Source organism: Cricetulus griseus, chromosome 4, assembly GCF_003668045.3.
Source record: "Cricetulus griseus strain 17A/GY chromosome 4, alternate assembly CriGri-PICRH-1.0, whole genome shotgun sequence".
Lineage (NCBI taxonomy): Eukaryota > Metazoa > Chordata > Mammalia > Rodentia > Cricetidae > Cricetulus > Cricetulus griseus.
In genome coordinates, this window is record NC_048597.1 from 55,342,540 (window position 1) to 55,367,256 (window position 24,717).

A 24,717-nucleotide genomic window follows, 5' to 3' on the forward strand; every position below is an offset into this window, starting at 1 on the left:
GGGAAATGCCTCGGGCTAGATACAAGATAAGTCCTGTCCCTGTCTCGATTCAACCACAGCCTGCTTTGTGATCTTGTGTGAGCTTCCATTGCTTTGTCTGTGAGACATACAAATAAATGCCTGCACCACATCCAGTTTGAGTTTAGACTGAAGCTTTCTAGGAAAGTACTAATGCTGCTGAGCATTATTTATCATCTGGATGATATTCAGCAATCAATAAAAAGAATAGTGTTTTAATTAAGAATAATGATGTATTTGGCCATGCAGAGAGATAGATATTATTAAATACAGTGTTGTCCAGCTGTTGCATTCAGCACAGCTCCAGGGATGGAGAATGAAGGGAATGAAGAAAAGAAAAAATACACAGATACACAGAAAAGCTAGGATTGGGTGAACTGGGTTCTTTGATGGAGACATCTCAGCAGCCGCCCTGGAAATTCAATGTGTTTATTTGATACGGTCAGACATAGAAGTGGGGTTCTTCTAGACAGCAAAACAAGCTGGCAGGGTTAATGGTATACAGCTGAATCAAAGAGACGGGTTTAGCTAATTTCAGTAAGAGCAGCCTCTGTAGGGAAGCAGCCCTCAGGCCATAAATATCCAAGGGGAGAAATCTACAGCGGACATTTTCTACATCTCTTATCACCATTCACACAGACCAGAGGACGTCATCCCTTTGTAGGGTATGGGGAGCCCTTGCCATTTCCCCATGGGTCTGAGGCTATGGTCATTGGTATGGCTAGCTCATGCCAACAACACATACCCAGTCAAACTTTCACACACTCAGGGCCTCCTCTTCTCTTCAAATGCAGCATTTGATCTTGGGCCGAACTCTGAATTCTGTAGCCCCATTGCTTTGCTTTGGGTCCCTGAGGATGCAGAGAAGGTTACTCACTATGACCTTTTCCACAGTCCCTTACTGTCTAGATAATGAAACTCCTCCATTGTCAGTGTTCGCACACATAAATAAGTAAAACAGGAAAGCCATGTTGAAAGCTGTGTGTTTAGAATTGCCCACACCATTGATTGTTTTCTGTTGGCATCAATGTCTAGTTCCTGTCCCTGTCAAGGACACTGTCTCCTCAGATAAAGTGTCACTGAGCCCTCAGCAAGCCCTCAACAACCAGCCCCATGCCCAGGTGCTGCATAAATAGGGTTTGATGGTGCTAATGATGCCTGCCCTCGGGGACTTGTCCTGCCCTCAAATCACTGAGTGCTGGGACCTCTGCCAGCTATAGACAGAAATAATCTCATCAACAAGTCCCAGGCCAGCCTTGGGGCCTGAGGGTATTACTTCAACTGGAGAAAGCTTCCCCCGCCCAATACCAATTGTCCAATTAAATAAACAATGAAAAATTACCTTTAGGAGGCCTTGGCATGTTTTTTTTCCCTGTTGGAAATTAATCATTTCTATTCTAAACATGTACATGAGATGTACTAAATTTTCCTGTTGCATACTAACAAGACAGCCTTTTTGCCTTTCCCCCCAGTTCATCTTCATGAATATATAATGCATGGCAGTATTGAATGCCTACCTAGGAAACTCTACTGTCACTTGCTTCTAACAAAAAGTTTAACTAGTGGCCAGCCACTTAGCCTGCTGAGTCTTGGCCGCCTCCTTTGTATAAGTAAGGCGCGTACTTTAGACTCCCTGTCAGCTGCAGGATTCTGTGATGGTTTTGTCTTCTCTTTGGAATACTTTTGCAAGCTGGCTGACTGGTTTTTACTCTGTAGGGCCAGGCCTGCAGAAAGCACAGGTTCCCAATGGTGGTGGATACCACAATGTGACTGGTGACTGCTCCACAATGTTTAAGTTGGATTTTTAGCAAGTATCATATGCACATGTCCAAGAGCACCAGAAACATCCTCATTTATCCACTGGCCTGACTCTAGCCCAGCCTAGTAACATCCGTTTGTCCACTGGCCTGACTCTGTAGGGCATGAGTGGGGCTTAGAGGACACAGGCAGGGTCTCTCATATACCTTGGAAACATGCCTTCTCTGTGTCTTCAGTGTTTCTGACCCACTTCCTTAAAGTTCTGAGAAGGTTGTGGGTCATCTCTGTAATTCCTAGTAACAAGCAACACTGCACAGTTGCTGTACAGCAGGCTGGAAATCATTATATTTCTTCAGGAGGAAGTATGAAGGAGTGATCTGAGAGAACAGCCTGATCCTCTCAATAGCAAAGTGTTCGGCAAATACATAATGAAAGTTATTAACCACACCTAGTGTCCTTTTTATGGTTGGAGTATTTATACAATAGTGGAGACAGAAACTGTGCCCATTTCTTGCTCTGATGCACCAAGTGTAGGAGATAAGACTAGGAGCTCTGGGTGGCCCAAGAAAAGCTCTGTGATATAGTAAGAGCCCGTATTATCTTCAGGAACAGATAGTGTGTGCCGAGGCCCTGCTGCTTCTGAGACAAGTACCTGGCCTTCAGGACCTGCTAAGAAGAGAATTTTACACTGATGCTTTCTCCTTTGCCCATTGACCTCCTTAAGTTGTGTAAGACACCAAGGTGTCACAAGGTAACAAGTGTGCAGGTCCATTTCACATCCTACAGCTCTGGCTTATTCTGGGTCCTACAGTATTTAAGTTTCCTAAGCTCCATAGCTTTCCTGAATCTCTTTGGTGGTCTCACCATCTCCAAAGTCATTTCCCTGAACAAGTCCATCTCTTAGTAACTGGGTTCCACTCTACAATGTGTCTCTTATCCCTACTTCTTTTATAGGGACTGCTGAGGGAACAATCCCTTCCCTTCTGCCAAGTCAAAATGTGTCCTCTCTGAAGCATTTGTCTATTGTCCCAGCCTGTGAGATCTATTCTTACTCCCCCACACCCAGGCTGACTATGCCATAGGAAACCTTTGACACTTCCTTGTGCCCTTTCAGGGTTAGTCATGACTCACTGAATGTTCCTGACCCCAGTTCACACAATTGCCTACATCACAGCAAGTTGTGGGGTGAGGAGGGAGATGATGTCCATTTGACAAAAGAGATAGCTGGGGCTCAAGCTGATTATTTCCCAGGGCCACCAGCCTAGATGTGTCAGAGAAGGAGCCTAAACCATGTTTACAGACTCCAGATCCTATGCTTTCCTAACTATAGCTTGAAGTCTGTTTCAGAACACCAGCCCACAGTGTGAGCACAGCATTGTGAAGTGGGCAGATAATTTTGGTATCCATGATGTCATTTTAATTTAATGGTCCTATGAGGTAGAAATAGGCAGGTTTTTTGGTTTTGCTTTTCAAATTCCTTTGTCTACCTTTATGTGGTGTGTGTGTGTGTGTGTGTTAAAGCTTTATCTTCTTAGACTACATATGTGTTTGGAACCATTCTATTTCTCTGATATTTTATGACTTTTCTCTTAGCTCATTTCCTTCTATCCCTTTGAGGATATTTCCAGCATGTGTTGGAAATAAAGGTATGAATTCTAAAGAGGGTGAATTCATTCGTCTCTGGTTATCCTATAAAGATGGTGTCAGGTCACAGTGGCACTTTGATAACTTGTTAAAAGACTAACCTGATTCGCATCCCCTTTGCCCAGGTGAGGAGAGCCACCTGGGTCCTCCATCACTTTTAACACAGCAAGGCCCCTCCCTCTCTTCTTTCCCTGCTCTGCCACAGGGACTCTGCTGTATCCAACAACAAAACACCCCACACCAGCTCTATCAGCCATATCGAGTCTGTCCTGCAGCAGTTGGACGACGCTCAGGTGCAGATGGAAGAGCTGTTCCACGAGAGGAAGATCAAGCTGGATATCTTCCTGCAGCTGCGCATCTTTGAGCAGTACACCATTGAGGTATGGGGAAGCAGGAGGGAAGATGGGAAAGTGGGGTGATGGATGTACCCAGGTAAACATTTCCCCGCCGAGGCCGCTGCTGCGTCTGCAGAGTGGTAGAAGAAATCGGAGGGTTCCTGTATTAGACGTAACTTTAGAACTCACAGAATTCACACTCCACGAGTATCTATTCCCTCCAATCCCCTTCATCCTGACTGCTAAGCAGAGCCCCTCTGCTCACTTCCGGTCTCTAGATCACGTCACTGGATAGCTTTTGTCACCATTCATTACATTTTTTTTTGCTTGGTTCCTAAAAAGATTGAGCGGTTGGGTTTGGGGTTCTTAAAGGAGAGTCACCGAGCTCCGTGGTTTCATGAGTAGAGGTTTTAAAGTTAGGCAGCAGCTGATGCACACGGGCCAGGCATTAGGGAAATCACACAGTAGCCATGAAGTTGGGAGCTCCAGGAGAAAGACAGTCCAAAGCATATGTAGAAAATAGCCCTTTAGAGAAATATAAGTCGAATACATTACAGATAGAATTGACTTAAATGTTGATAGAGGAGTTTTTATTTCATCTACAGAATCTTTATTCTTTAGCTATTCTACATTCAAGATGCCCTCGCCTCGTTCTGGACAGTACCTTGGAATGCTTGGTATGACTGGGGAAATAGTGTGAGGGGCTGATAAAACGAAGGAGCTAAAAACAGTGGTTTGGTTTTGCATCTGTTGATATGGAATATGATGTCATGTTTCAGAGGGTCATGTCCCCACCTGGAAGGAGGTAGAAAGTTGGAGGATGCTGCTACATCTAGTCCTAGATAGCAATGGAAGCCCTGCCAGACCTCTGGGAAGTACTGCCTTGAGTCAGATTGTCAGAAGTTATTTTTAAGGGCATTGAGTTGTTTCAAATGCCAGCTATGCCTCAATGTGGGAATGAGGAACACACTCCTAGAGAAGCTTCTGGGTGTGAAACTGAGGGTGGTTTCTGTTAAAAGAGCCACGTCAGAGATGACATAAGCCAGGACAGTGCAGATCCGGTTTTGCTCCTAATTGAAGGCATTTGGTGGACACAGTCCAAGTTTCTAGGGATTACTAGAAGTGGAGCAGGCCCAGTACCCTGACATCTGGGGGATCTAAGCATGGCTCCTCAGCCGTATCACTGATGGCTGAGACGTGCTAATTAACTTAAACATAAGGAAGCATGAACTGCTGCTCTCTGCTAGTCATGATGGCGTATGTGGCTTTCACATTATCACCTGGAATGATATCATAATGTGCCCACCATGGAAGTGAGACTAATCCCAGATTTGCTAGGCTTGGTACCAGAATGTGGCTGCAATCCTAACATACCTTTTTGGACTTCTTGTCTTGGATGGTAGACAGAGGCCCAGAGTGCAACATGATGTCCTACAAAGTCCTATAGGCTCAGCCTCCCTCTGTGCAAGGCATTCATATGAATTCATTATGACCGAAGAGAGCAGAAGACAAGGGCTAATACTGTGAATTTCATGGTGGGAAGGACTAGGGTAATTATTTTATCTTTGATGTTTTCTTGCATTTCTACATTTTCTCCAACTAGAATAATCAGAAATAAATATGTTTAGAAGTAGGAATAAGCCAGTGACTTCAGTTTCTTCTTGATTATTCACATTGCCAATAAAATATTTTTGAAGGTATAGTTACACACACACACACACACACACACACACACACACACACACACACACACACACACACTAGTTTTCAATTATAAAAATGTTCTGTGATTGGCTAGTAATCCCGAAACTCCATAGTGCTCTTGGATGAGGTTTAACTTTTCCATGAGGTACTGTGATGCCAGATTTCAGTCTTCTGATAGTTTCCAATAATTTTTTTGCTTGTTTACCGGATCTGATTTGATTGCCATTGTCTCTTTAGCCCATAATATACTAACAGAAAGGTCAGAGCTTTTTTGCTTTCATGGTTTTATTATCTCCAAACAGCATTTTCTTTGCAGGAAATCTGCTAAGCCATATGTCTTCATGCAACGTTGGTTTACTGTAAACTAGATGATAGATAAATCCATTTAATGGGGGCATGAAAAGAGCAATAACTCGAAGTACACTGACAACAGCAAACAGTTGGACCACAGGCAGCCTCTCAGGGTTGACTGTGGCTCCTGCCTTCTCTAAGGAGCTGTCTCCTGCTCTATACCACACAAAGCCATCTGCCTCATGATCAGAGTGAGTTGAACGCCAATCTGCTTCTGAGACTCCGGGGAAATGTCAGAATTCTCACTGGCCTCATAAAATATGTGTGCAGATAATGTGTGTAGGTGCATATTTATAGAGGGACACTTGTCTTCTAATCAAACTAACCTGTGGCGTTCCTTGAAGTGAACATGCACACCTTGGAAAAGCACTCAAAATGACACCATGAAAATAGACTCTAAATAAGTAATTTTATGAACGTATGGGCCAAGGATTTAGCCTTTAAAAATATCTTACTCTACTCTCTTAATGCACTTGAAAGTTGTATGAAATATTAACCATTGTAAGGACTAGAACAGTCAACTCTAAATTCTCGGGTTTGTATGAAGATGAGTGGGGACCAGGCAGAACCTGGGAAGGTTTTTCATTTCCAGTGGAAGCTTCTGCCCAGAGAAGGGAAAGCTGATTGTTCCTTACTGGTGATCTTGACTTCTCAGCTAATTTAGTGTCTTAGGTTAGAAAATGGTTGCTCCCTTGGCTATTCTCCTGCATAAAAATTCAGCTCAGTGACTATTTATCAGAACATTTAGGGGGCAGGTTGGGAGAAACACATGATGATTCTTCATTGACATGCTAATTCCATGATAGGGAGGCCCAGGGTGGGGGATACAGAATGGGCAACAGCTGACCCAGCTGGGCTGCAAACAAGGATTTTTTTTTTTTTTTTCATGAGATTACACCCAATGAGAAGGCTGGTTAGTAGCCGGAATTTTGCATCTCTGAAGGATGTCTTCCAGTCTCAGCTAGAATATCTCCAAAACCCCCCCCAAAAAAAAGAGAGGGTTGAAGAGAAGGAAGAAAAAACAGGATTTCATTATTTATTGAATCAAAATCTCTTAACTTGTTTTTACTTTTGTCCTTGACTGTCTCCTGGGAAAACTAGAAAATGAAAAAATAGAAAAAAATCATTTCAAATTCTCGAAAATATTTGAATATGTCCATCATGGGCCTCTCCTGTACCTGAAAACCCAGAGATCTCTCTTCTGTGTGAGGTTCATTCCCAGTTCATTGTAGAAAGGCACAGCCTCTGGGTCTCACTGCTCTTCACTGCCTTCTGATAAAGGGACTCTAGCTAGCCATGCCCTGTTCATTGACCGTAGTGAGAACATGTCCTGTTTAAGACTCTGCCAACTCCCAGTCCATGGAAGGCAGGGACTTTTCCAATGACTTTGTGCCCTAACCTATCTAGCTTTGTGTTTCTATTTCTCTCCTGTGAGGTACATGCTTTTAATATAGCACCCTGTTTTTCCTAACTTAAACGATAGTTTCCCTCCCTTTCTTTGTTGTCCTTCTTTCTTTCCTTTTTTTTCTTCTTTCATAGTCCTATAACTTATGAAAACAGATAGACTTTAATTTGAATGTCACTGTCTAGGTTGTAGATGTTTGAAATGTTGGCCTCAGTCATCAGGACTCTGTGGTGTTCATTGGAGCATCACTCCAGGGACATAGCTGGAAGCTTCCACAGTCACAGCAGGCTATGACCATCTAAGGACCCCATCTGGCTTCATCATCTTCTCTTACTCTGTTATACTGTGAAACTACAAAGAATTGAATACTGACAACCCCCCCCCCAATAAGGTCCATTTAGGGAATATTTTAAATTTTTTTTCTTAGTAGCATTTTCTAAGCATACTTTCAAGAAGGGGTTACATAATGAATACAGTGAAGTAAGTCAGCCTCCTTCCAGGCTATTTTTTAATAGTCCTTTCTAAAGTTTTTGCTAAGTTCATATCAGAATCATCGGGAGGTTCTCCTAATATCTTCCTTTAAAAGAATTAATGAAAATAAAAATTCAAATTCATTCATGCATACGGTTTCCGGAGAGCCACCATTTTCAGTAGATTGTCAGAGATCCCTGATGGATGCTTCCAGGTCCTTCTAGAATTGGCAGCCTTGGAGCTTAGATACTCTCAGCAAGGTTCAATGCCATGTACCTTTGTGTCCCATAAAGATGCAGTAGCACAGGACAGACACACACTGTGCAGCTAAGACTGTGGCTTTCCTAGGTGTCCGAAAGTCTTGGGCTTCTTTTCTCATTTTTTATCTTCTCAAAAAAATGAAGTTTTTAGCTATTTATCTAATTACATTCTGGGTATCTCTAGAACAGACAATTGTTAGAACAATATTCTTCCCAGAATATCTCTCAAAGAGGTCATCATTCTTCAGGCCCCTTGAGAAAGGCCTCCTTCTCCAGCCACACACTGGGTTTAGTCATCATATTCTAAACTCTGAAGAGAGTGAGGAAGACAGAGGCCCCAAAGCCACTGGGGTCCCTGAACAGACTGGGGGTTGATAAGGAATTAATTGAGTGAAAGAAAACAACAAAATAGGCCAACTGAAAGCAGAGTGCCCTTGGGAATCCTCTGTCTCCTCTGTCTCGTTTGGTTCAGGCTCTACTTTAAGCTTGACCAAATCCTCTCCAAATACAGTTGTATCACCAAGTTCATTTCCAGTGTAGGCTCTACTTCTTAAAGTCTTGTGAGAGCAGATGCACCCCCACTCCCACCCCACAACCCCCCACCATGTTTTGGAGTGAGCCTCTGGGCCTGGCAGATTGTGAGGCTCTTGAGGTGGAGGGTGTGTTCTGGAGAGTGATCAGGACTTGAGTAAATTGGGAGGCTCACAAGGACATTTCAGAACTGTGGTACCCAAGTGATGGTGGGGCTGAGCTCACTCTCAGCATTAGCAGTCAACCAGCTGATTCTCCACAGAAGCACGTAAGGAACAGCTGGGAAGCTAGCCTTGCTCCTTAGCAGTAAAGTAGAAATTAGATGCAAACGAACAAGATGAGCCCCTGTTGTATGCCAACCATGGACCCTGGAAAGAAAGTGGAAAGGAACCCAGTGAGAACATAAAAAATAAAAATATTATCCACATCAATAGCCATGAGGTAGGTACATTTTAAAACTGCAATGAACTATCACTTCCCATGTAGTAGTATCATTAAAATTAAGCAGACAGTAGTGACAGGAGATTGGTGAAGAGTGCAGGGCAACTAGGCCTTCCATGCACTGTTACTGGGACCATCAAATTTTATAATCCCCTTGAAGAGCTCCTCCAGTTGCTTAGAAACATGAACCTGTTCCACTCAAAAGCAATGAAAAGCTATGCCTACAGAAGGAGTGGTGTGAGAATTCTCACATTAGCCTTATTCATAATAGTCACACACTGCTCGGCAGGAGAGAGGATAAATAAGTTGTGAACCATCTGGACAATGGACTCCATTCATTTACAGCAAGGAAAGAACGACTGACACACACAACACTGATGCCCATAATGTAGCATACTGAACTCAAGGCCAGGCAGGAAAGTGTACACTCCCTGATTTCAGTCACAGAAAATCCAAGAATAGACAAAACTGTCTGACAGAAATCTGAAAGTGCTTCCTTGTGCGAGGAGGGCAGAACTGATTGGAAATGGTCAAAAATGAGCTCCCTCAGGTGATGGGTCTGTATTGTGCTTTGGGTGAAGACTATACACCCAAATGTGTGAACCTGTCAAAACTCTCAGAACTGAGTGTTCAAAATATGTGCATTTCATACTCTAATTTTTTAAATATAGGAAGAAACAGCCCACTTCTATGCCTCTTTTATAACGGCATGTTCATTCCATAAATTCTCCTATAAATTATAAAACAAGATATCTCTTATTCTCCATTTAACCCCTTGTCTGGATTTAGAAAGTAAAGTGTTTCTCAAAGGCAAGGATCTAAGAGAAATCTGTTTTGCCTACTAACTTGCTGATTCCCAGGTCTCCTCCACAAAAGGTAGATCCCGGGTTTTCCTGCAGAGCTCAGCAGTTCCTGAGTTGACCTGAAAAAATCTGGGGCATGAGGTGGAAGCCAAGAGCAGTAAAGCAGGAACTCTTCAGTTCCTGCATCTCCACTTCAAAACAGCTACTGTGCTTTTATCTGTTTCCCCTTTGCTAGAAGAAAGATCTTCCCCTCAGACAATAGATGGAATCCTATGGCCCAGACCAGCAGCCCCTTGCAAAGGACTGCTTTTCTCTCCCAAGTCAGTCTGCATGGCTGTAGTTTGGGATAGAGCAGCCCTGCTTTTGCTTCTAGCTGGCTTCTACTTCCTGGTGCCCTCTGATGCCTTTAAAACAACTTGCATTTGGCCGCTAGAAAGATGATGCCATCTGTCAGCTGGGATGAGACCTGGTATAATGAAAACCACTAAACTAGAGCTCCGGGAGATGCGCTTAGATGACTGGGTCATGCTGCAAATGTATGACCTGGAGAGACTTTCATTTCCACTCCTCAGAAAAGATGGCCACACACATGCTGTTGCCTTCACTGGTTGGGAGTATGACACAAGAGGACATCATGGAAACTTTTTGATTTCTGGAATAATGTAATTCCATGCTTTGGAATTCCTTCTATATGGTTTGTTGCAGAGAATATAAAGGGGGTGGAGGACGTGGCCTTTGTTAGCAGAGAACTGAAAGCAGCTTAGGTGAAATCATTGAGTTAAGGTATAGAGAATGAACAGCTAACTAATCCACATCAGGGCAGTGCTTGTATTGATTACATGCTCTAGACTTCAATGGCATCATTACTGCTTTCAGTAGATTATAATCTGATTGACTGTTCTAGAGCAGTGGTTCTCAACCTTCCTAATGCTGTGACTTTTTTCCTCCATTTTTTATTTGAATTACAAACAAGATTGCTTTACATGTCAATCCCAGTTCCCTCTCCCCCTCCTCTCCTGCCTACCCCCCCAACTAACACCCTACCTGTCCCATACCCTTTCTGCTCCCCAGGGAGGGTGAGGCCTTACATAGGGGGTCCTCAGAGTCTGTCATATCCTTTGGGATAGGGCCTAAGCCCACCCCTGTGTGTCTAGGCTGAGGGAGTATCCCTCTATGTGGAATGGGCTCCCAAAGTCCATTCCTATGCTAGGGATAAGTACTGATCCACTACAAGGGTTTAATACAGTTCCTCAGGTTGTGGTGACCCCAACCATAAAATTACTTCCATTGCTACTGTAATTTTGCTACTGGTATAAATTGCAAATAACTGGGTTTCCTAATGGTATTAGGTGACTCCTGTGAAAGAGTTGTTCAACTCCCCCCAAAGGGGTCGGTACCCACAGTTGAGAGCCAATGTTCCAGAGGAATGTTACACATAAACACTTGGTATGGTCACACTCTTCTGTTATCAGCCTTTGTAATGAAGAGAGAGAATCTAGTCCAATGGAACACAGCGGCTAGAGAGGAAGCCTGGGCTTTAATATTCACTAGTCCTTTGGCTAACGATGAGACCTTGAACCAGTCCCAGGCTTCTCGAGCCCCCAATTTTGGCTGCTGGAGTACCCTAAACTTAGCTCTGAAGGTTTCTTCAAATATGAAATATTTTTTATAATAACAGTTGTGAAATGATGGATAAAGTCTTTACAGATGGGAGAACTGAGCTACTGTGTCACTATCGAGGCAAACTTCAGCCACGCTACTCCATCTCTCTGAGTGGCGCAAGTTTGCTCTTCTAGAAGGCAGACCTGGAGATTGCCATACTGCCTGCTTCATTGGGTCATTGTGAGGGTCACCATGAGATGAAAGTGCCAAAACTTTATAAGCCGTAATTCAGTGCACAAATGCCTGCAGCCATTCATTTGCTGTTGCTGTAGATGTTGAGCCCTACAAAAACATTTGGGAAGTGGAAAGCGAGGGGTGGGTGAATTGATAAGGCTTTCAGCAAAGAATGCAATCTAGCAGCGTCTGGTGGAGGCAGCAAGCGCTGGCTGATGTGACGCTTCTTACAGGTGACAGCAGAGCTAGATGCCTGGAATGAGGACTTGCTCCGGCAGATGAATGACTTCAACACAGAGGACCTGACCCTGGCAGAACAGCGGCTACAGCGCCACACAGAGCGGAAGCTTGCCATGAACAACATGACCTTTGAGGTCATCCAGCAGGGCCAGGACCTGCACCAGTACATCATGGAGGTACAAGCCTCAGGTGAGTGGCTTCTCATGCTCCTGGCAGGAGTGCACGATGGAAGCCCTGACTTCCACACTGTTCAATTTATACCTACAGATAAAAAGAGTAGAAAATTTTACCTCTGTTTTAAAGAGGAAATGAAACCATAAGAGCTGAAATAACTCATGCAAGGCTATCTGTCCAGTTTAGGCTGTGGGAAAGATGAGACTATAGCCAAAGTCTCTGGGTATGCAGGAGAAAGCAGAAGAATCAGTGATGGAAACTACTGCAAGTGTTTTAAAAGTTATAGTTCAGAAGCAAACCAAGAGCAGTCTGAGGCCTGTGGAGTTGTGCTGTTGGTAGTGAGCTCCTACGCCACTCTGCCCCGGATGCAGTGGTCCTTGCTCTTTCTGCAAACTCATAGGCAGTCCCCTGATCTCTGGCTGATACTTCCCAGAATCCTCGAGTTTTGTTACTGTTTTTAAGCACTGGTCTGTAGACGAGTTTAAGTAGTTCTGATAAAAGTTTATGGAAGATCGTGTAATTTTGTAACTTCTTAGGAAAACATGGCATTACTTATGGCTTTTTCCATTCAAGATTTATTCAAAACACATGCAATAAATATATGATTCCATTTTCTGGAACTAGAGAGAGCCAAAGCAATCCAGGAAGATTGGTGGTCCAGAGCAAGAGAAAGCCCTCATGTTTTCTCAGAACTGTGCAATACTAGAACCCAGTTTTCTGCTGCCACGCCATCCCTACCCATGGCCTGTTGGCACGTGCCTTGCTAGCCAGGCCGAACGAGTTGGACTGAGACTGTCATGTCTTTAAATCATAGTTGGGCCATGTACCTGCTGATGGTGAACTTTAAGATGAGATTGTCAAGGGGCACCTGAAAGTCCTACTGAACTTTACAATTTTGTGTTTATTTTGGTGGTCTGCAAAGTAAGTCTTGTATTATTCAAGTGAACATCACTTTGGACCACAGTGGGGAGAACCCAGTGAGTTGTTACTTTTGTCAGCAAAGTCATTCCATGAATTGTCATCTGTGCCTTAGATAGGATGCAGTTATCTGAGAGACACATGTCATTCTAAGTGTGCAGCCCACTAAAAGGGCTACTCACTCAAAGTCTGCCTGGGGATTCTTCAGAATGGCAGTTCTCAGGCTTGCATCCAGATGCTTGTGGATGTGAGTCTGAATCTACATGCTAACAGAATCTCTAGGTGAGCTGTATGTTGTCGACATTTGAGATGCGGCTCTGGGCAGACTGCATGCTGGAATTTGAGACGTGGTATTCTGACACACCAGCTGTGTCTTTTCAGGCCCTTATCATGGAAGGGAGAGTAAGCAACATAAGGAACAGTGGTGATCCCTTTCCTATGGTTGAGAATTTCATCTGTGCTCAGGGGTCAGGTTAGCCGTCCAGGCCTTTATGATGCTCATGCGGCTGGCCATCCAGCTATGACGGAAGCCTGGAGATACACAGTAACTAGAAGAAAGGCTGGGCAGAGCAACCCAAAAGCTTGCCCTTCATCCTTCTGGATGGTTTGTCAAATGAATATGTGTGCTGATGTGATCTTCAGCAAGCCAGCTTCTATCCCAGGATCCAAAAACTCATGGTACCGGAAAGGCTGCCGGGATCTGGCAATCTCTGGGGACTACTTGTGACTGGAGGTTGTCTGTGCTTGGCATACAACTTAACCAGGAGGGCTGAGTGGGTGAAAATACCCCCAGGCAGATGGGCTACCCACCCCCACAATATCCTGTTCTAGATAGGAGCCTTGTTGAAAGAGGTTTGGTTGGCCTCCTCAGCCCTCTCCACTGAGACTGACTGTTCCCCTCCGCCTACCCTAGCTAGCTGTTCAGTCTGGCAGAGCCTGGGAGACTTAAAGGGAAATGAATCCATGGGTTTTAGGAAGGCTGTCTGTCTGTCTTTGCCCAGCTCTTCAGAGAAGCACCTGTGTCACTCTGAGCATATGGCAGGAGGTCAGGGTCACACTGGACCTGCAGAAGGGTGGGGAGTGGTGGTGAATCTAGAGCAGGGCATGGCTTCAGAGATAAAGGTTTGAGACAGCAATGACTTTGAATCATCTATTTGTTTTAATGAACTATATTTTGAGTAAAGATAAAAATAAACAATTGTGTCAGAAAATAAGGACAATGATCAAAATTAATACTTTTCTCTCTCTCTGTTAAATTAATAAAGGCTTATGCCTGATTATTTTTAGTAGTTTATGAAACTAAAGAATTCTGATGTGCTTATTTTCGGGTGTGATGTTCATAACATTGGGTCAGGTTTTCCAGAAGCCTCCAGTATACCGACAGCACTACCCAAAGCAAAAGCCTTGGCGTGAGTCACATCCACCTTAGAAAGCTCCCATTCTTTCCTACGATAACTCTGTCTGCTTGACCCTCAAGTTGGGTGGTGGTAGATTTTGCTGTTAGGAAAACATGCTCTCTGAATTCCAAGTCCAGTTCTGCCACCAAAGAGCAGCCTGCCTGTGGACATCCTTTTTTTTTTTTGTTTTTGTGTTTTTTTTTTCATTAGACCTTATTCTTTCCTGTTTAGTCTAGCATATAGACTTGGTTTACAAATTCCTTCCAGTTCCTCATTTGCCATGGTTCAGCCTCCTGTCAGATTGATTTTCACCCAGGTCCTGAATTCAGCAAACTCTGACTTTTGACCTCAGTCCTAAAACAAGAGCTACATGACTCATGGATATATTGCTTCTGTGGTTGAGAGTGTCAGGCTCCCTTTTATGTCCTGTTTTTAAGTTTGAAAAATTACCTGTGGAGGGTTAAAGAGAGGGCTCAGTGGTTAAAGTGCTCGCCACAGAAGCATGTGGACCTGGGTTTGGATCCCAGGGCACAGTGGCACACTTCTGTAATCCTAACACTGTAAGCCTCACAAAGGGGTAGGGGAGGCAGGGAGACAAGTGGGTTCCCATAGTTCACTTTTTAGCCAGTCTAGCCAATCAGTGAGCCCAGGTTCAATGAAAGAGACCCTTGTCAAAATAATGATGATGATGATGATGATGTAGAAAATGAAAGAGGAAGACACTCAGTGTTAACTTACATCCTCCAAACACACACACACACACACACACACACACACACACACACACACACACACACACACACACACGGTACAGGTACACACATATGTAACTATATACACACACTTAAACATATGCACACATACCAAAAACATCCTTGGAGTCTGTGTCAGTCACGTTTAGCATTTACTGTTCCTACTGGGAATATCAGCTCAGCAGCTGAGCACTCTGTTGGTGTTAGTGACACTTGAACCCAAGGTCTCACACTTGCTAGGGAAGCATTCCACCTCTATCTTTTTTAGTTTTAACTTTTTATTTGGGGACCAGTTTTTACTAAGTTGCAAGGGCTGTCCTTTAACTCACTCTGTAGCCCAGGCAGTTCTTGAACGTGCTATTCTCTTATCTCTGGGTCCTGAATACCAGAGGCTACGTGCCTACACCATCAGGGTCTGATGTAAACACATACTTAAACAAGCTGTGCTACTTGAGCCTACTTGAGCATGCAGGGTAAAAACACAAATATGAGAGAAAATATGAGGATAAATCCCAGTCATTCTCCCACCTGTGTGTCCTGGAACATGTCACCAAATCTTCCCGAAGCCTTGCCTATCTCTGAGGAAAGATAACCTATGACATAGGGTCACAGTGAGGATGCAGAAAGATTATACAAGAGCATGGAAGAGATCCCTCGAGGTATGACACATCCAGGGATAATGCTTGTTTTCTAGCCCACAGAGCATCCTGTTGGGATGACTTGGTTTCCAGTAGCTTCATCAGCGATGTGAATAAGGTGTTTGCACACAGCAGCCTCTAGGAGAGTGGTAATGCCTTATACAAAGCAGATTCTCAATAATGACATTTGCTAAATTAAACAAGAATGAGCATCGGTGTGGGTGGGACAAATTAAGGCAAAGATACTAGACCACAAGTAATTTTCTTGGTGCCATAAATGGAAAGAAAATGCAAAGCCTGAGCTTTTTCAGAATGAAAGCTATTCTGGGTTTAGCAGGGATGGGAACTGTTGAGGAGAAAGGAAGAGAACCTTGAAGTAAGCCAGTGCTTCACAACACATCCACACATTGAGAACTGCCTGGGGAACGTTTTTTAAAATACCTGTGTCTGGGCTTCACCGCCTGGGGAATCATCCTTAATTGGTCTCGAGCGGGCTTTAGACTGTCCCTAAACTTCTGTTCTGAGGTAAAGCCACCATCAACAACACTGATCTAAAAACCTGACTTTAAAAAAATGGCACAGAAAGATGAGTGGTGGGTAGAGAGAAGAGAAGAGATGTTTTCTAGCTGAGGCAAACAGATATTTAGAAAAGAAATGGCCAAGAAGCTTCTAGGTTTGGCAGTATAGCTAGGGATGCCTGACTCTGGCCCCTAACAGAGTTGTCCATTTTCTTGAGAAAATTAAAGTGATGCTGGAGGCTGAGAATATTACTTGGTGACAGAACGCTTGCCTTGTATGCACAGTACACTTGCCACATATGCACAGTCCAGGGTCCAATTCTAGCTCCACAAAAAAAATTTAAATGATAAGATGGCACCATGACCTAGAAGCCAAGGAAACTAAAGTGCTCCTTGTTCTTGGCTGGTCTTTGTTCAGACCTTGAGCCCTGAATCCAGAGTGCTCTACAACCGAGTATAAAATGGAAATATCTGCTTCTTGGTCTGTGGCCACTGTCATCCTGTGTAATGGTTATGAGCCCCAATTGTTAACATGGCCCTGGCATCAGAGAGCCTACATTCCAGTAATGATATGAGCAAGGTATAAGAAGTCACCTTGAGGGGAAATTGGGCCAGTTCCCTGTAGGGGGACATTGAAAAGAAACCTAAAAGTAATAATAAATAAATGGATAAATAAATAGGAAATATCTCCACTCCTTGATGACAAGACAAAACAAAACAAAACAAAACAAAACAAAAACCTCTTGTCTTTCTGCTACTGAGCTCCTAAGCAGGACAGATAGGTCTATCATTAAATTGAGGGCAGCACTGATAATGAAAGCAAAGTCTACTCAGGGGTGCTGTCTGGATACTTTCCAGTAACCAACTGGCTTTAACTGTAACTCACACCATCGTGTTTGGGAGCAGATGAAGGAAGAGTGTGGAATTGGCTCCTCTGGGTGTGGCAAGGATAAGCCCTTATGGTCCTCTCTTCACTCCACCTCTAACTGAGGGTGTGGAGATGCAGTAGGCATTCTCTTCAGCCCTGTGTTCCCTGTGTTAATCACAAAGACTGTAACAAGCATGACAAACAGAATTGCACAGCCTGGATCTTGGGGTACTTGTTCTCAGTGGCATGCTGAGCAAGCTTCCACGCTGAGTTACTAGCTTTGAGCAGCCATTCACATGTGATGTGGCAGGGTTCAGTCACCTCCCTCCCAAAGAAAGAGAAAACTCAGTATATTGAACACCAGAGATGCAATGGAGTAAAGATGACCTGGAACAGAGCCACACTGTAACTTCAGTGAAGCAGAGATGGAGCTGAAATTACATTTCCAGAAAGTCTGCATAGGGTCAAAGGTCATCTTCCCACCAAGCCATGATGAGTAGAAATCTCTCTGGTTCTTTTGTTTCATCCCAGGAGATGTTCTACCTGCCTCACCCTCCTGGTGACTGAAAATAGTAACCAGAGGGGGTTGGCTGCCAAAAGAACAAGCCGTTCTTTTCTGTCTCCCACAGATATTTCAGGAGCAGGGACTTGGAATTATGAAACTCACAGAAAAAAATAAACATGAAGAGATACTGAAATTATTATCATGTAACACCAGAAAATATTTTTCCCACTCTCCCATATTGTCCTTATATAAAGCACTATTTTTGCCTCAAGAAATGAATTTTCCCTCGTGTGGGCAGACATGCCTTGTGCTTCCCAGATGCAGGTGCATGGGCGGCAGGATGAGTTTCTGATGGTGTGCCTGGGTAATGGAGGCATCTCCCAAAGAATATTGATTTGTAGGTGGCCATATGTTAAGGCTGATATGCTCCTTTGGGAACTTAGCTGCTGGAATTTTAATATGAACCCCATCATTGGTTGGTTCCCTATTCTATATCTCACACAGGATGTAAATAAGGAGGTTACTTGGCCAGGTAGACTCAAGAATCAGAATAGATGGTCAGTCCCATCTATTCCTAGCCCTGGGCAAGGCTGAGCCCTCAAATAAGTAGACAATCATAATCAAGAAACAGCATGGGTCAAAGTTTGCAACTTGGACAGGAACCAAGAAGGCATGAATGTAAGGAGGCTGAAAGTTGTGAGTTTAAGGTCAGAGACAGGAACTATCAGATCCATGAAACTAGGGGTTGGGTTTATATTTGTTATGTAAACATTGTTCTACATTGTGTGTGTATGGCATGTATGCAATAACCATATGTGTATGTGATACACACTTCAGGTGTATCATCTCACCTAATCTTATAACATGTGTAAGAGGTGGATAGCTGTGGAAAATCCTAGCTTCCGTATGAGAGTTAAGATGACTTGCTCAAGCTCAAGATTCTAACTCAGGAATGGGTCTAGAGCTAGTACACATTCCATGTTGACTTTGCATGCAATAAATAAATAAATAAATAAATAAATAAACACCAAAACCACTAAAATTCTAGCCACCAGTAAGTGAAGAAATGAGATAAAAATGAGTCCCCTTACCCCATCTGACTTTATCAGTAACCCTACTGAAGCAGACGTCCATTTGAGGCAGGCTGCCTCAGACCCTGCTGGTGATAGATAAATAGAACATTGGGTGGGCAGAGAAGAAAGAAAGATCTGCTCTAATGTGTCGGGAGAGGTACACAGAAAGAGCAAGGCAGGAAGGTGGACAAGGACAGAGCCACAGCCTTTGGCTGGCAGGTACTGACTGGAGTGACTATTATAGGCTGGCTATTCATCTAGGTTGGGTGCTACATTCATAAACAAGGGAAACATGTGTCAGCAAGTGACTGACCTTAGAACTGCTTTGAGTCACTAGAATGATGAGCAAGCTCCATGTGTGGACAAAACTTAAGGGTAGAGGCTTTTCTGAATGAATAGCATCCAGTGTCCCTGTGGTATTCTTGGGAATATTTATCATGTATATTTGGTAGGTAGCACTGATTTCTTAGGATGTCTAGGTAGTTACTTTTATCTAATCATAAATTATATCTAATCAGTTAAAATAGAATACGCCCTTGGCAGGAGTTCCTGAGACAGGATCCTTTGGATTGGACTTTATCATTGCCAAGATGATTCAGAGGTTTGCTTATGAATCAGGGTATTGGCAAGTCTCCAAACAGGTGTTTCCAGGAGCTGCCTTGCCTAGGATGGACTTCCAGAGTTGCAGCACCCTCTCTTCCATTTATGAGAAGGAACTGATCTTGTCATGGTTAAAAATTGCTTGCTGGACACAGGATTCATTCATCCTAAAGAGCCAGCATTTTCCTAGCATCCTAAGCAAGGACTAACTACAGGATCTAGAGGTTGGGAGAGAGCCAATAATGGCCGTTCCTAAAGTCCAGCTCTCTTACATCATTAAGGCAATGTTGTCATTGCCATGCTACCTGGTTTTTAATTGTTTGCATTTTTTTTAAACCAGGAATCGAGTTAATCTGTGAGAAAGACATTGACCTGGCAGCTCAGGTGCAGGAGCTACTGGAGTTTCTCCACGAGAAGCAGCATGAACTGGAGCTCAACGCGGAGCAGACACACAAACGGCTGGAACAGTGTCTCCAGCTGCGGCACCTTCAGGCCGAGGTCAAACAGGTGAGCCCGCCTGGCACCTGCCCTCTTGAAGGGCTCTGTAACAAGTTAAGAGCACTTGTTGCTTTTGTAGAAAACCCACATTCAGCTCCCAACATCCACATGGAAAGTGGAAGGAAACTGAGGAAGATACCATTCATCAGGCTGTGGCCTCCATGTGTTCATACACACTCACAGCCACAATCTCACATGCACACACATGTGAATACATACATATGTATCATACAAGAACATTTTCTTGGCATTTAAAAGTTAAAGTTAAGGAGGGAGGGGGACTCCTATCTGCACAAGGTGTTATACTAAGCACTTGCTGGAGGACGTGCTCAGACCTCTAGCAATGTATACACAATGACACAGTTGTAAAAGTTGCTGTCATGAGCAGACTAAGTAGTAGTTAGTTACCTTAAACATTGAATGGAAGCTTCTCTTGGACAGTGAGATTGAAGAAATGAAAACAGTAGTAGTTCAACTTCTGTGTGTCCTTTCTGTGCCCAGCAATCTTCACAGCTTCTGTCTAAGGCAAACACTATTTACTTTCTTCAGATGAGGCGGCTAAAGCCTACAGGGTTCCCCAGATAATGGTCACAACAAGGAACAAACACACCACTACCCTCTGGCTCTAGGAATGCCTTTCTGCAGGACAGAGACGACCTTACTTGTCTGCTCCACCCTCTCCAAAGGGACCCAGTGTCCTGCTTCTTGGAGCCAAGCTCCACCTCCAGAATTATTCTAGGTGGAGAAGCAACTTCTACTCTTACACATTTTTCCATATGTGCAGTGATGACTGGAGCTTAGATGGAAGTCAGCTAAGTTAGCATGAACGTCATTTTATTTAACTATTGCCCAGTTGCTTGCATTTAAGATGTCCCCTGCTGATGCTTGTGTCACACTTTTACAAAGCTGTTATGTTGGGCGAAATGATCTCCACTGCCACTCTCTTCCAATCAACACTCAGCAGAGCTCACACACTTGTACACTGAAGATCTAGGAGTCACACACCTGGCTTGGTCACTGAGCCATCTAGACATTCTCAGCCTAATCATACCAGGTTCCCACCTGAGCTTCCAGGAAGACCTGTTGCTCATATGGAGGACATAGTGGAGAGGCCAGCAGGCTGAGAATAGTAATATGTATACAAATTTTAACACTCTCAACAGTCATGGTAGTGCATTCTTTTCATATGGAAGAAAAAAAGATCCTACTTTTTGAGAGTAAGCCCTTGAGGGAAAGTGTTGTCTACAAGTGAGAAAAACGGGTACCATAGAATTAAAGCACAGCAGGGGCCTCTTCAGTTGTTAGCTAAAACCTGGACCTCCAAAATCCAGGGTTTCCCTCCACAGGACCCCACAACCACCCTGCATATGCAGAAGCCATAGAGGGAGCCAAGAACAGAGCACAGTCGGGCTTCCATGGCCTCGCCACGTCTAAGAAGACGGGCAGGGGTAGCCTAGGCTCCACAGAGAGTGACATCTGCTTGAGGTCAGCAGGGCTGCAGCATGTCAAAGTCTACCCATGTGCCCATATCTGGTCATTTTCATGAGTATTGGATGCCAGGAATGAGCTTTCAAACAAAGCAGAGAGCAAAGCATTCCTGTTGGACTTGAAAGAAAACCCTAAAGTTTTGGTTTTGCTTTTTGTTTTATGTCTTGTTCCAGCATCGATGAACTAACAGCTGTATGTATTCCCATTCATGATTTCATGAATGAGAGGACAGAATTTCCTTCTGCAGGTGTCTCTCAGAGGCACGTCATGGATGACCCACAGGGGAATCATAGTTCAAATCTATATGAGGATGAAAGCTCTTGGGAGGCAGAGGCAGGAGGATCTCTCTGTGTTCAAGGCCAGCCTGGTCTACAGAGGGAGTTCCAGGACAACTAGAGCTACACAGAGAAACCTTGTCTGGAAAACAAAAACAAGCAAACAAAAAGGAATGAATGAATGCTCATCTGACTCTCAAGAAACCCACAGTGGCCTTTTCCAAGGACAGCGGACCTTCACAACACCAAGGGACCGCTGCTTGGTTAAGCCACTATACCTCATTCATCAGGCTCATTTTCCTTGTCAGGTCAGGCTCCTTCCTCAGGGGTCCAGCTGACCCAGTTTCAGAGGAAGCATCTGTGTCTGATGGAAATTGGTGGAGCAGGAAATACTTATGTCTGAGCTGTTGACACTTGGGAAAGGGAGTTAATTTAGATGTCAGTATTGATCAGTGAAGCTAAGTTCAGATTCAGGAGAGGGGGGCGGTAATTCAAGTGCCATTAATGAGGCTAAAATGAGAGGGAACAATAGTATATTAGATATAGCTCTGTTGTTGGATCTCACACATTCAAGGTTTAGATTTGACTTATGTGGCAATCTTAATCTTAAGTGTAGTTCCCTGGAAATTGTATTAAGGTGAAGCTTTGAAGAATGAAGAATTCATATACACTAGATTTGGCATTTATCTTCAGTTACTCCAAACAAATGAAATTGATGAATGCCACTGGTTTCTTCCTTAGTGATTACATGTATGTCAGTCAGGCAGTGCAATGAAGGTCTGGAGAAATGCAGACCTTCAAGGAGAACAGCTGCACTAATTACAACACACGATCCAGGTGCCCAGGCCACCCGCATGCCCCTCAGATTACTCTCCAGACCCCACAGGATTCTCTGGTCTCTTCCAGGAAAATTACTACTTGTGGTAAAGATGACCTCACATTCTACCAGATAAATGCAGGATGTTTGGGGAGGTAGATGACTTAATGGCATGAAATAGAATGCATTTCCATATGTATTCCTGCAGAGCACTGTAATGTGAAATGAGCTAAAATACATTTGTGAAATATTGGATTGCTTCTTTGGGCCAAATCTGGCCCGAATTTGCTTATGATCAGGGCAGACACTAGAAACAAAGAAAAACAATGTTAGCCTACCCTTATGCTTCTGTGATGAATACCGTGTTCAGTTTTGATGACTGTATATCAGGCTTAGTAAGGAGCTGGGGCAGGGCCAAGTGAGAGGAACAAAAGGACATTGTTTCCAAATGGAGATAATTAAGAAGACATAAGGAATATGGACACAGCCTATAAAACCATAAATGATGAACACATACAATCTCATGAACTTTCAGAACTAAGGAATTCTGAAGGTAGACATCTAAGGAGTCAAGAATTTGTTTTGTGGTTGGAGCTGCAGAAAGAACCATGCCTCGAGAGAGGTCATGTACAGTAACAACCTAGTCAGTTGCCTTGAGAACAACTGGGTTCATGGTAGGTATGACCTGGAGAACAGTCATCTGTAAGCTATTTCTCCAACCTAAAAGAGAACCAGTCTGGGCTGACCAGTTTCAGGTCTTCGTGACATGCAGATAACCATGGGGAAATATAGGTCTATGTTTTTAGCTCTCTCACTAAGCTGAATTCTTGACCTAGTACTTCAGTCCCCAGACAGTAGTATTCTTCCCAGTCTCTTGTCTCTACATAATCGGTTTCTTTCTGAAACTCCATGGTTGGAGAGATCATCTTTGGATTTTAAAGAAGTGTGAAATGTTACAGCAGGAAATGAACTTTAAAGATATCTGTCTCCATTAAAGTCTCAGTTACTTTCTCCTTGCCATGATAAAATACCCCGGCAAAAGCTACTCAGAAGAGGAAGGGTTTCTCCTGGTTTACAGTTCTAGGGAGACACAGTCTGTCCGGTGGGGAAGACATGGCAGCCAGCAGGAAAGGCATGCTGTCAGAACCATCAGTGCTCAAGAGGCTTAAAGTGAACAAAAGGTGGGTCACTTAGCCTTGAGGACTAACTACCCAGTAACCAACCTCCTCCCTAACAGTGTGGTGGGGACCATCTTGGAACTAAGTGTTCACACTCATGAGCCTACAGAAGACATTTTACATCCATAATACTAGCCCATTAAGTAAATTATTAATTCATTTAGTGTAAATTTTACTATTATGATTTGAAAAATGGTTTTACATTATGGATTTTATTTCTAGCCTGACCCTTTTGTTCAGTGAAGGAAAGCATTCACATTTTGCAAGTGAGAACACTGACCTTTGGTTAAATGATGTTTCCAAAGTCACAGTTGGACATTAATAGGACCAATATTTTCTCATTTTAGTTGCAATATTTCTCCTACTACCTAGCACACACTTGGATGCTCAAGGGATAATAACTAACAAATTTAACAAACCAGGAAGACAGAAAGAGCCTCATAACAGAAAGTTAAACCAACTTAGTGATCTGAGTACTAAGAATAATGAATAATGATAGCAACCTAAGAAACTGATCCAGCATCTAAATGGTGCCAACGAGTTCATTTAAATTATTGAATACAGTTAAATAACTTTTTTCTCATTTTGAGAATTATAACTGAAGAATCACAGCACTACCTACCCATCTTTGCTCCAAACTGAAAATCAAAACTAGTGCCAACACCATCATTATCATCAGGCTTAACATTTCCTGGTGCATTGCATCAGCCCTCTGATGCCAAAGGAAAGAAAGAGCTATCCAGACACGGATGAGACCACTGGGGTTCAGGGAAGTTAAGTGATTTTGCTAAGGAATGGACAAAGTCAGGCTTTCCGACTTCAGATGGTATGCTGTTTCGATTCATTATGTCCAGAACTGACTCTGCCTGGATTAAAGCCAGGCCTATAAACTTCCATGCATTTTGTATTCCTAAAGTCAGATCTTTAGGACTCTCTAAAGTCTTAGAATAATTTATAGATAGCATTTTGGAAGTACAGGTGAACAAGAATGTGTTATGATTTGCTGAAAGAAGTAGATACTCAAACGCAGGGCATTACTCAGTGGGAATGCCAGTAAATAGTATTCCCGCCACCCTCCCTGCAATTGACATGGCTGGGACTAGAGAAAAATGTTCTAGTAAGACTCATGAGAACTAGACTAACATTGACTTGTGATGCACATACAGAAGGTGTTTTGATGACACCCACGAATGAGTCTCCAAAGCAAGCAGAAAGCAGTGA

General features: G+C 43.5%; 1 protein-coding gene across 4 annotated transcripts in view; it reads left to right on the forward strand.

Annotated features, from left to right (window-relative positions):
• The window catches only part of LOC100757073 (kalirin), a 528,077-nt gene that overhangs the window by 255,657 nt on the left and 247,703 nt on the right, over positions 1-24,717 (forward strand). For all 4 annotated transcript variants that reach the window (XM_035444595.1, XM_035444596.1, XM_035444597.1 and 1 more), the window contains exons 13-15: positions 3,626-3,800; positions 11,791-11,986; positions 19,581-19,747. In XM_035444595.1, coding sequence (XP_035300486.1) covers positions 3,626-3,800; positions 11,791-11,986; positions 19,581-19,747 — 538 coding nt within the window. The remainder of the gene's footprint in view (positions 1-3,625; positions 3,801-11,790; positions 11,987-19,580; positions 19,748-24,717) is intronic.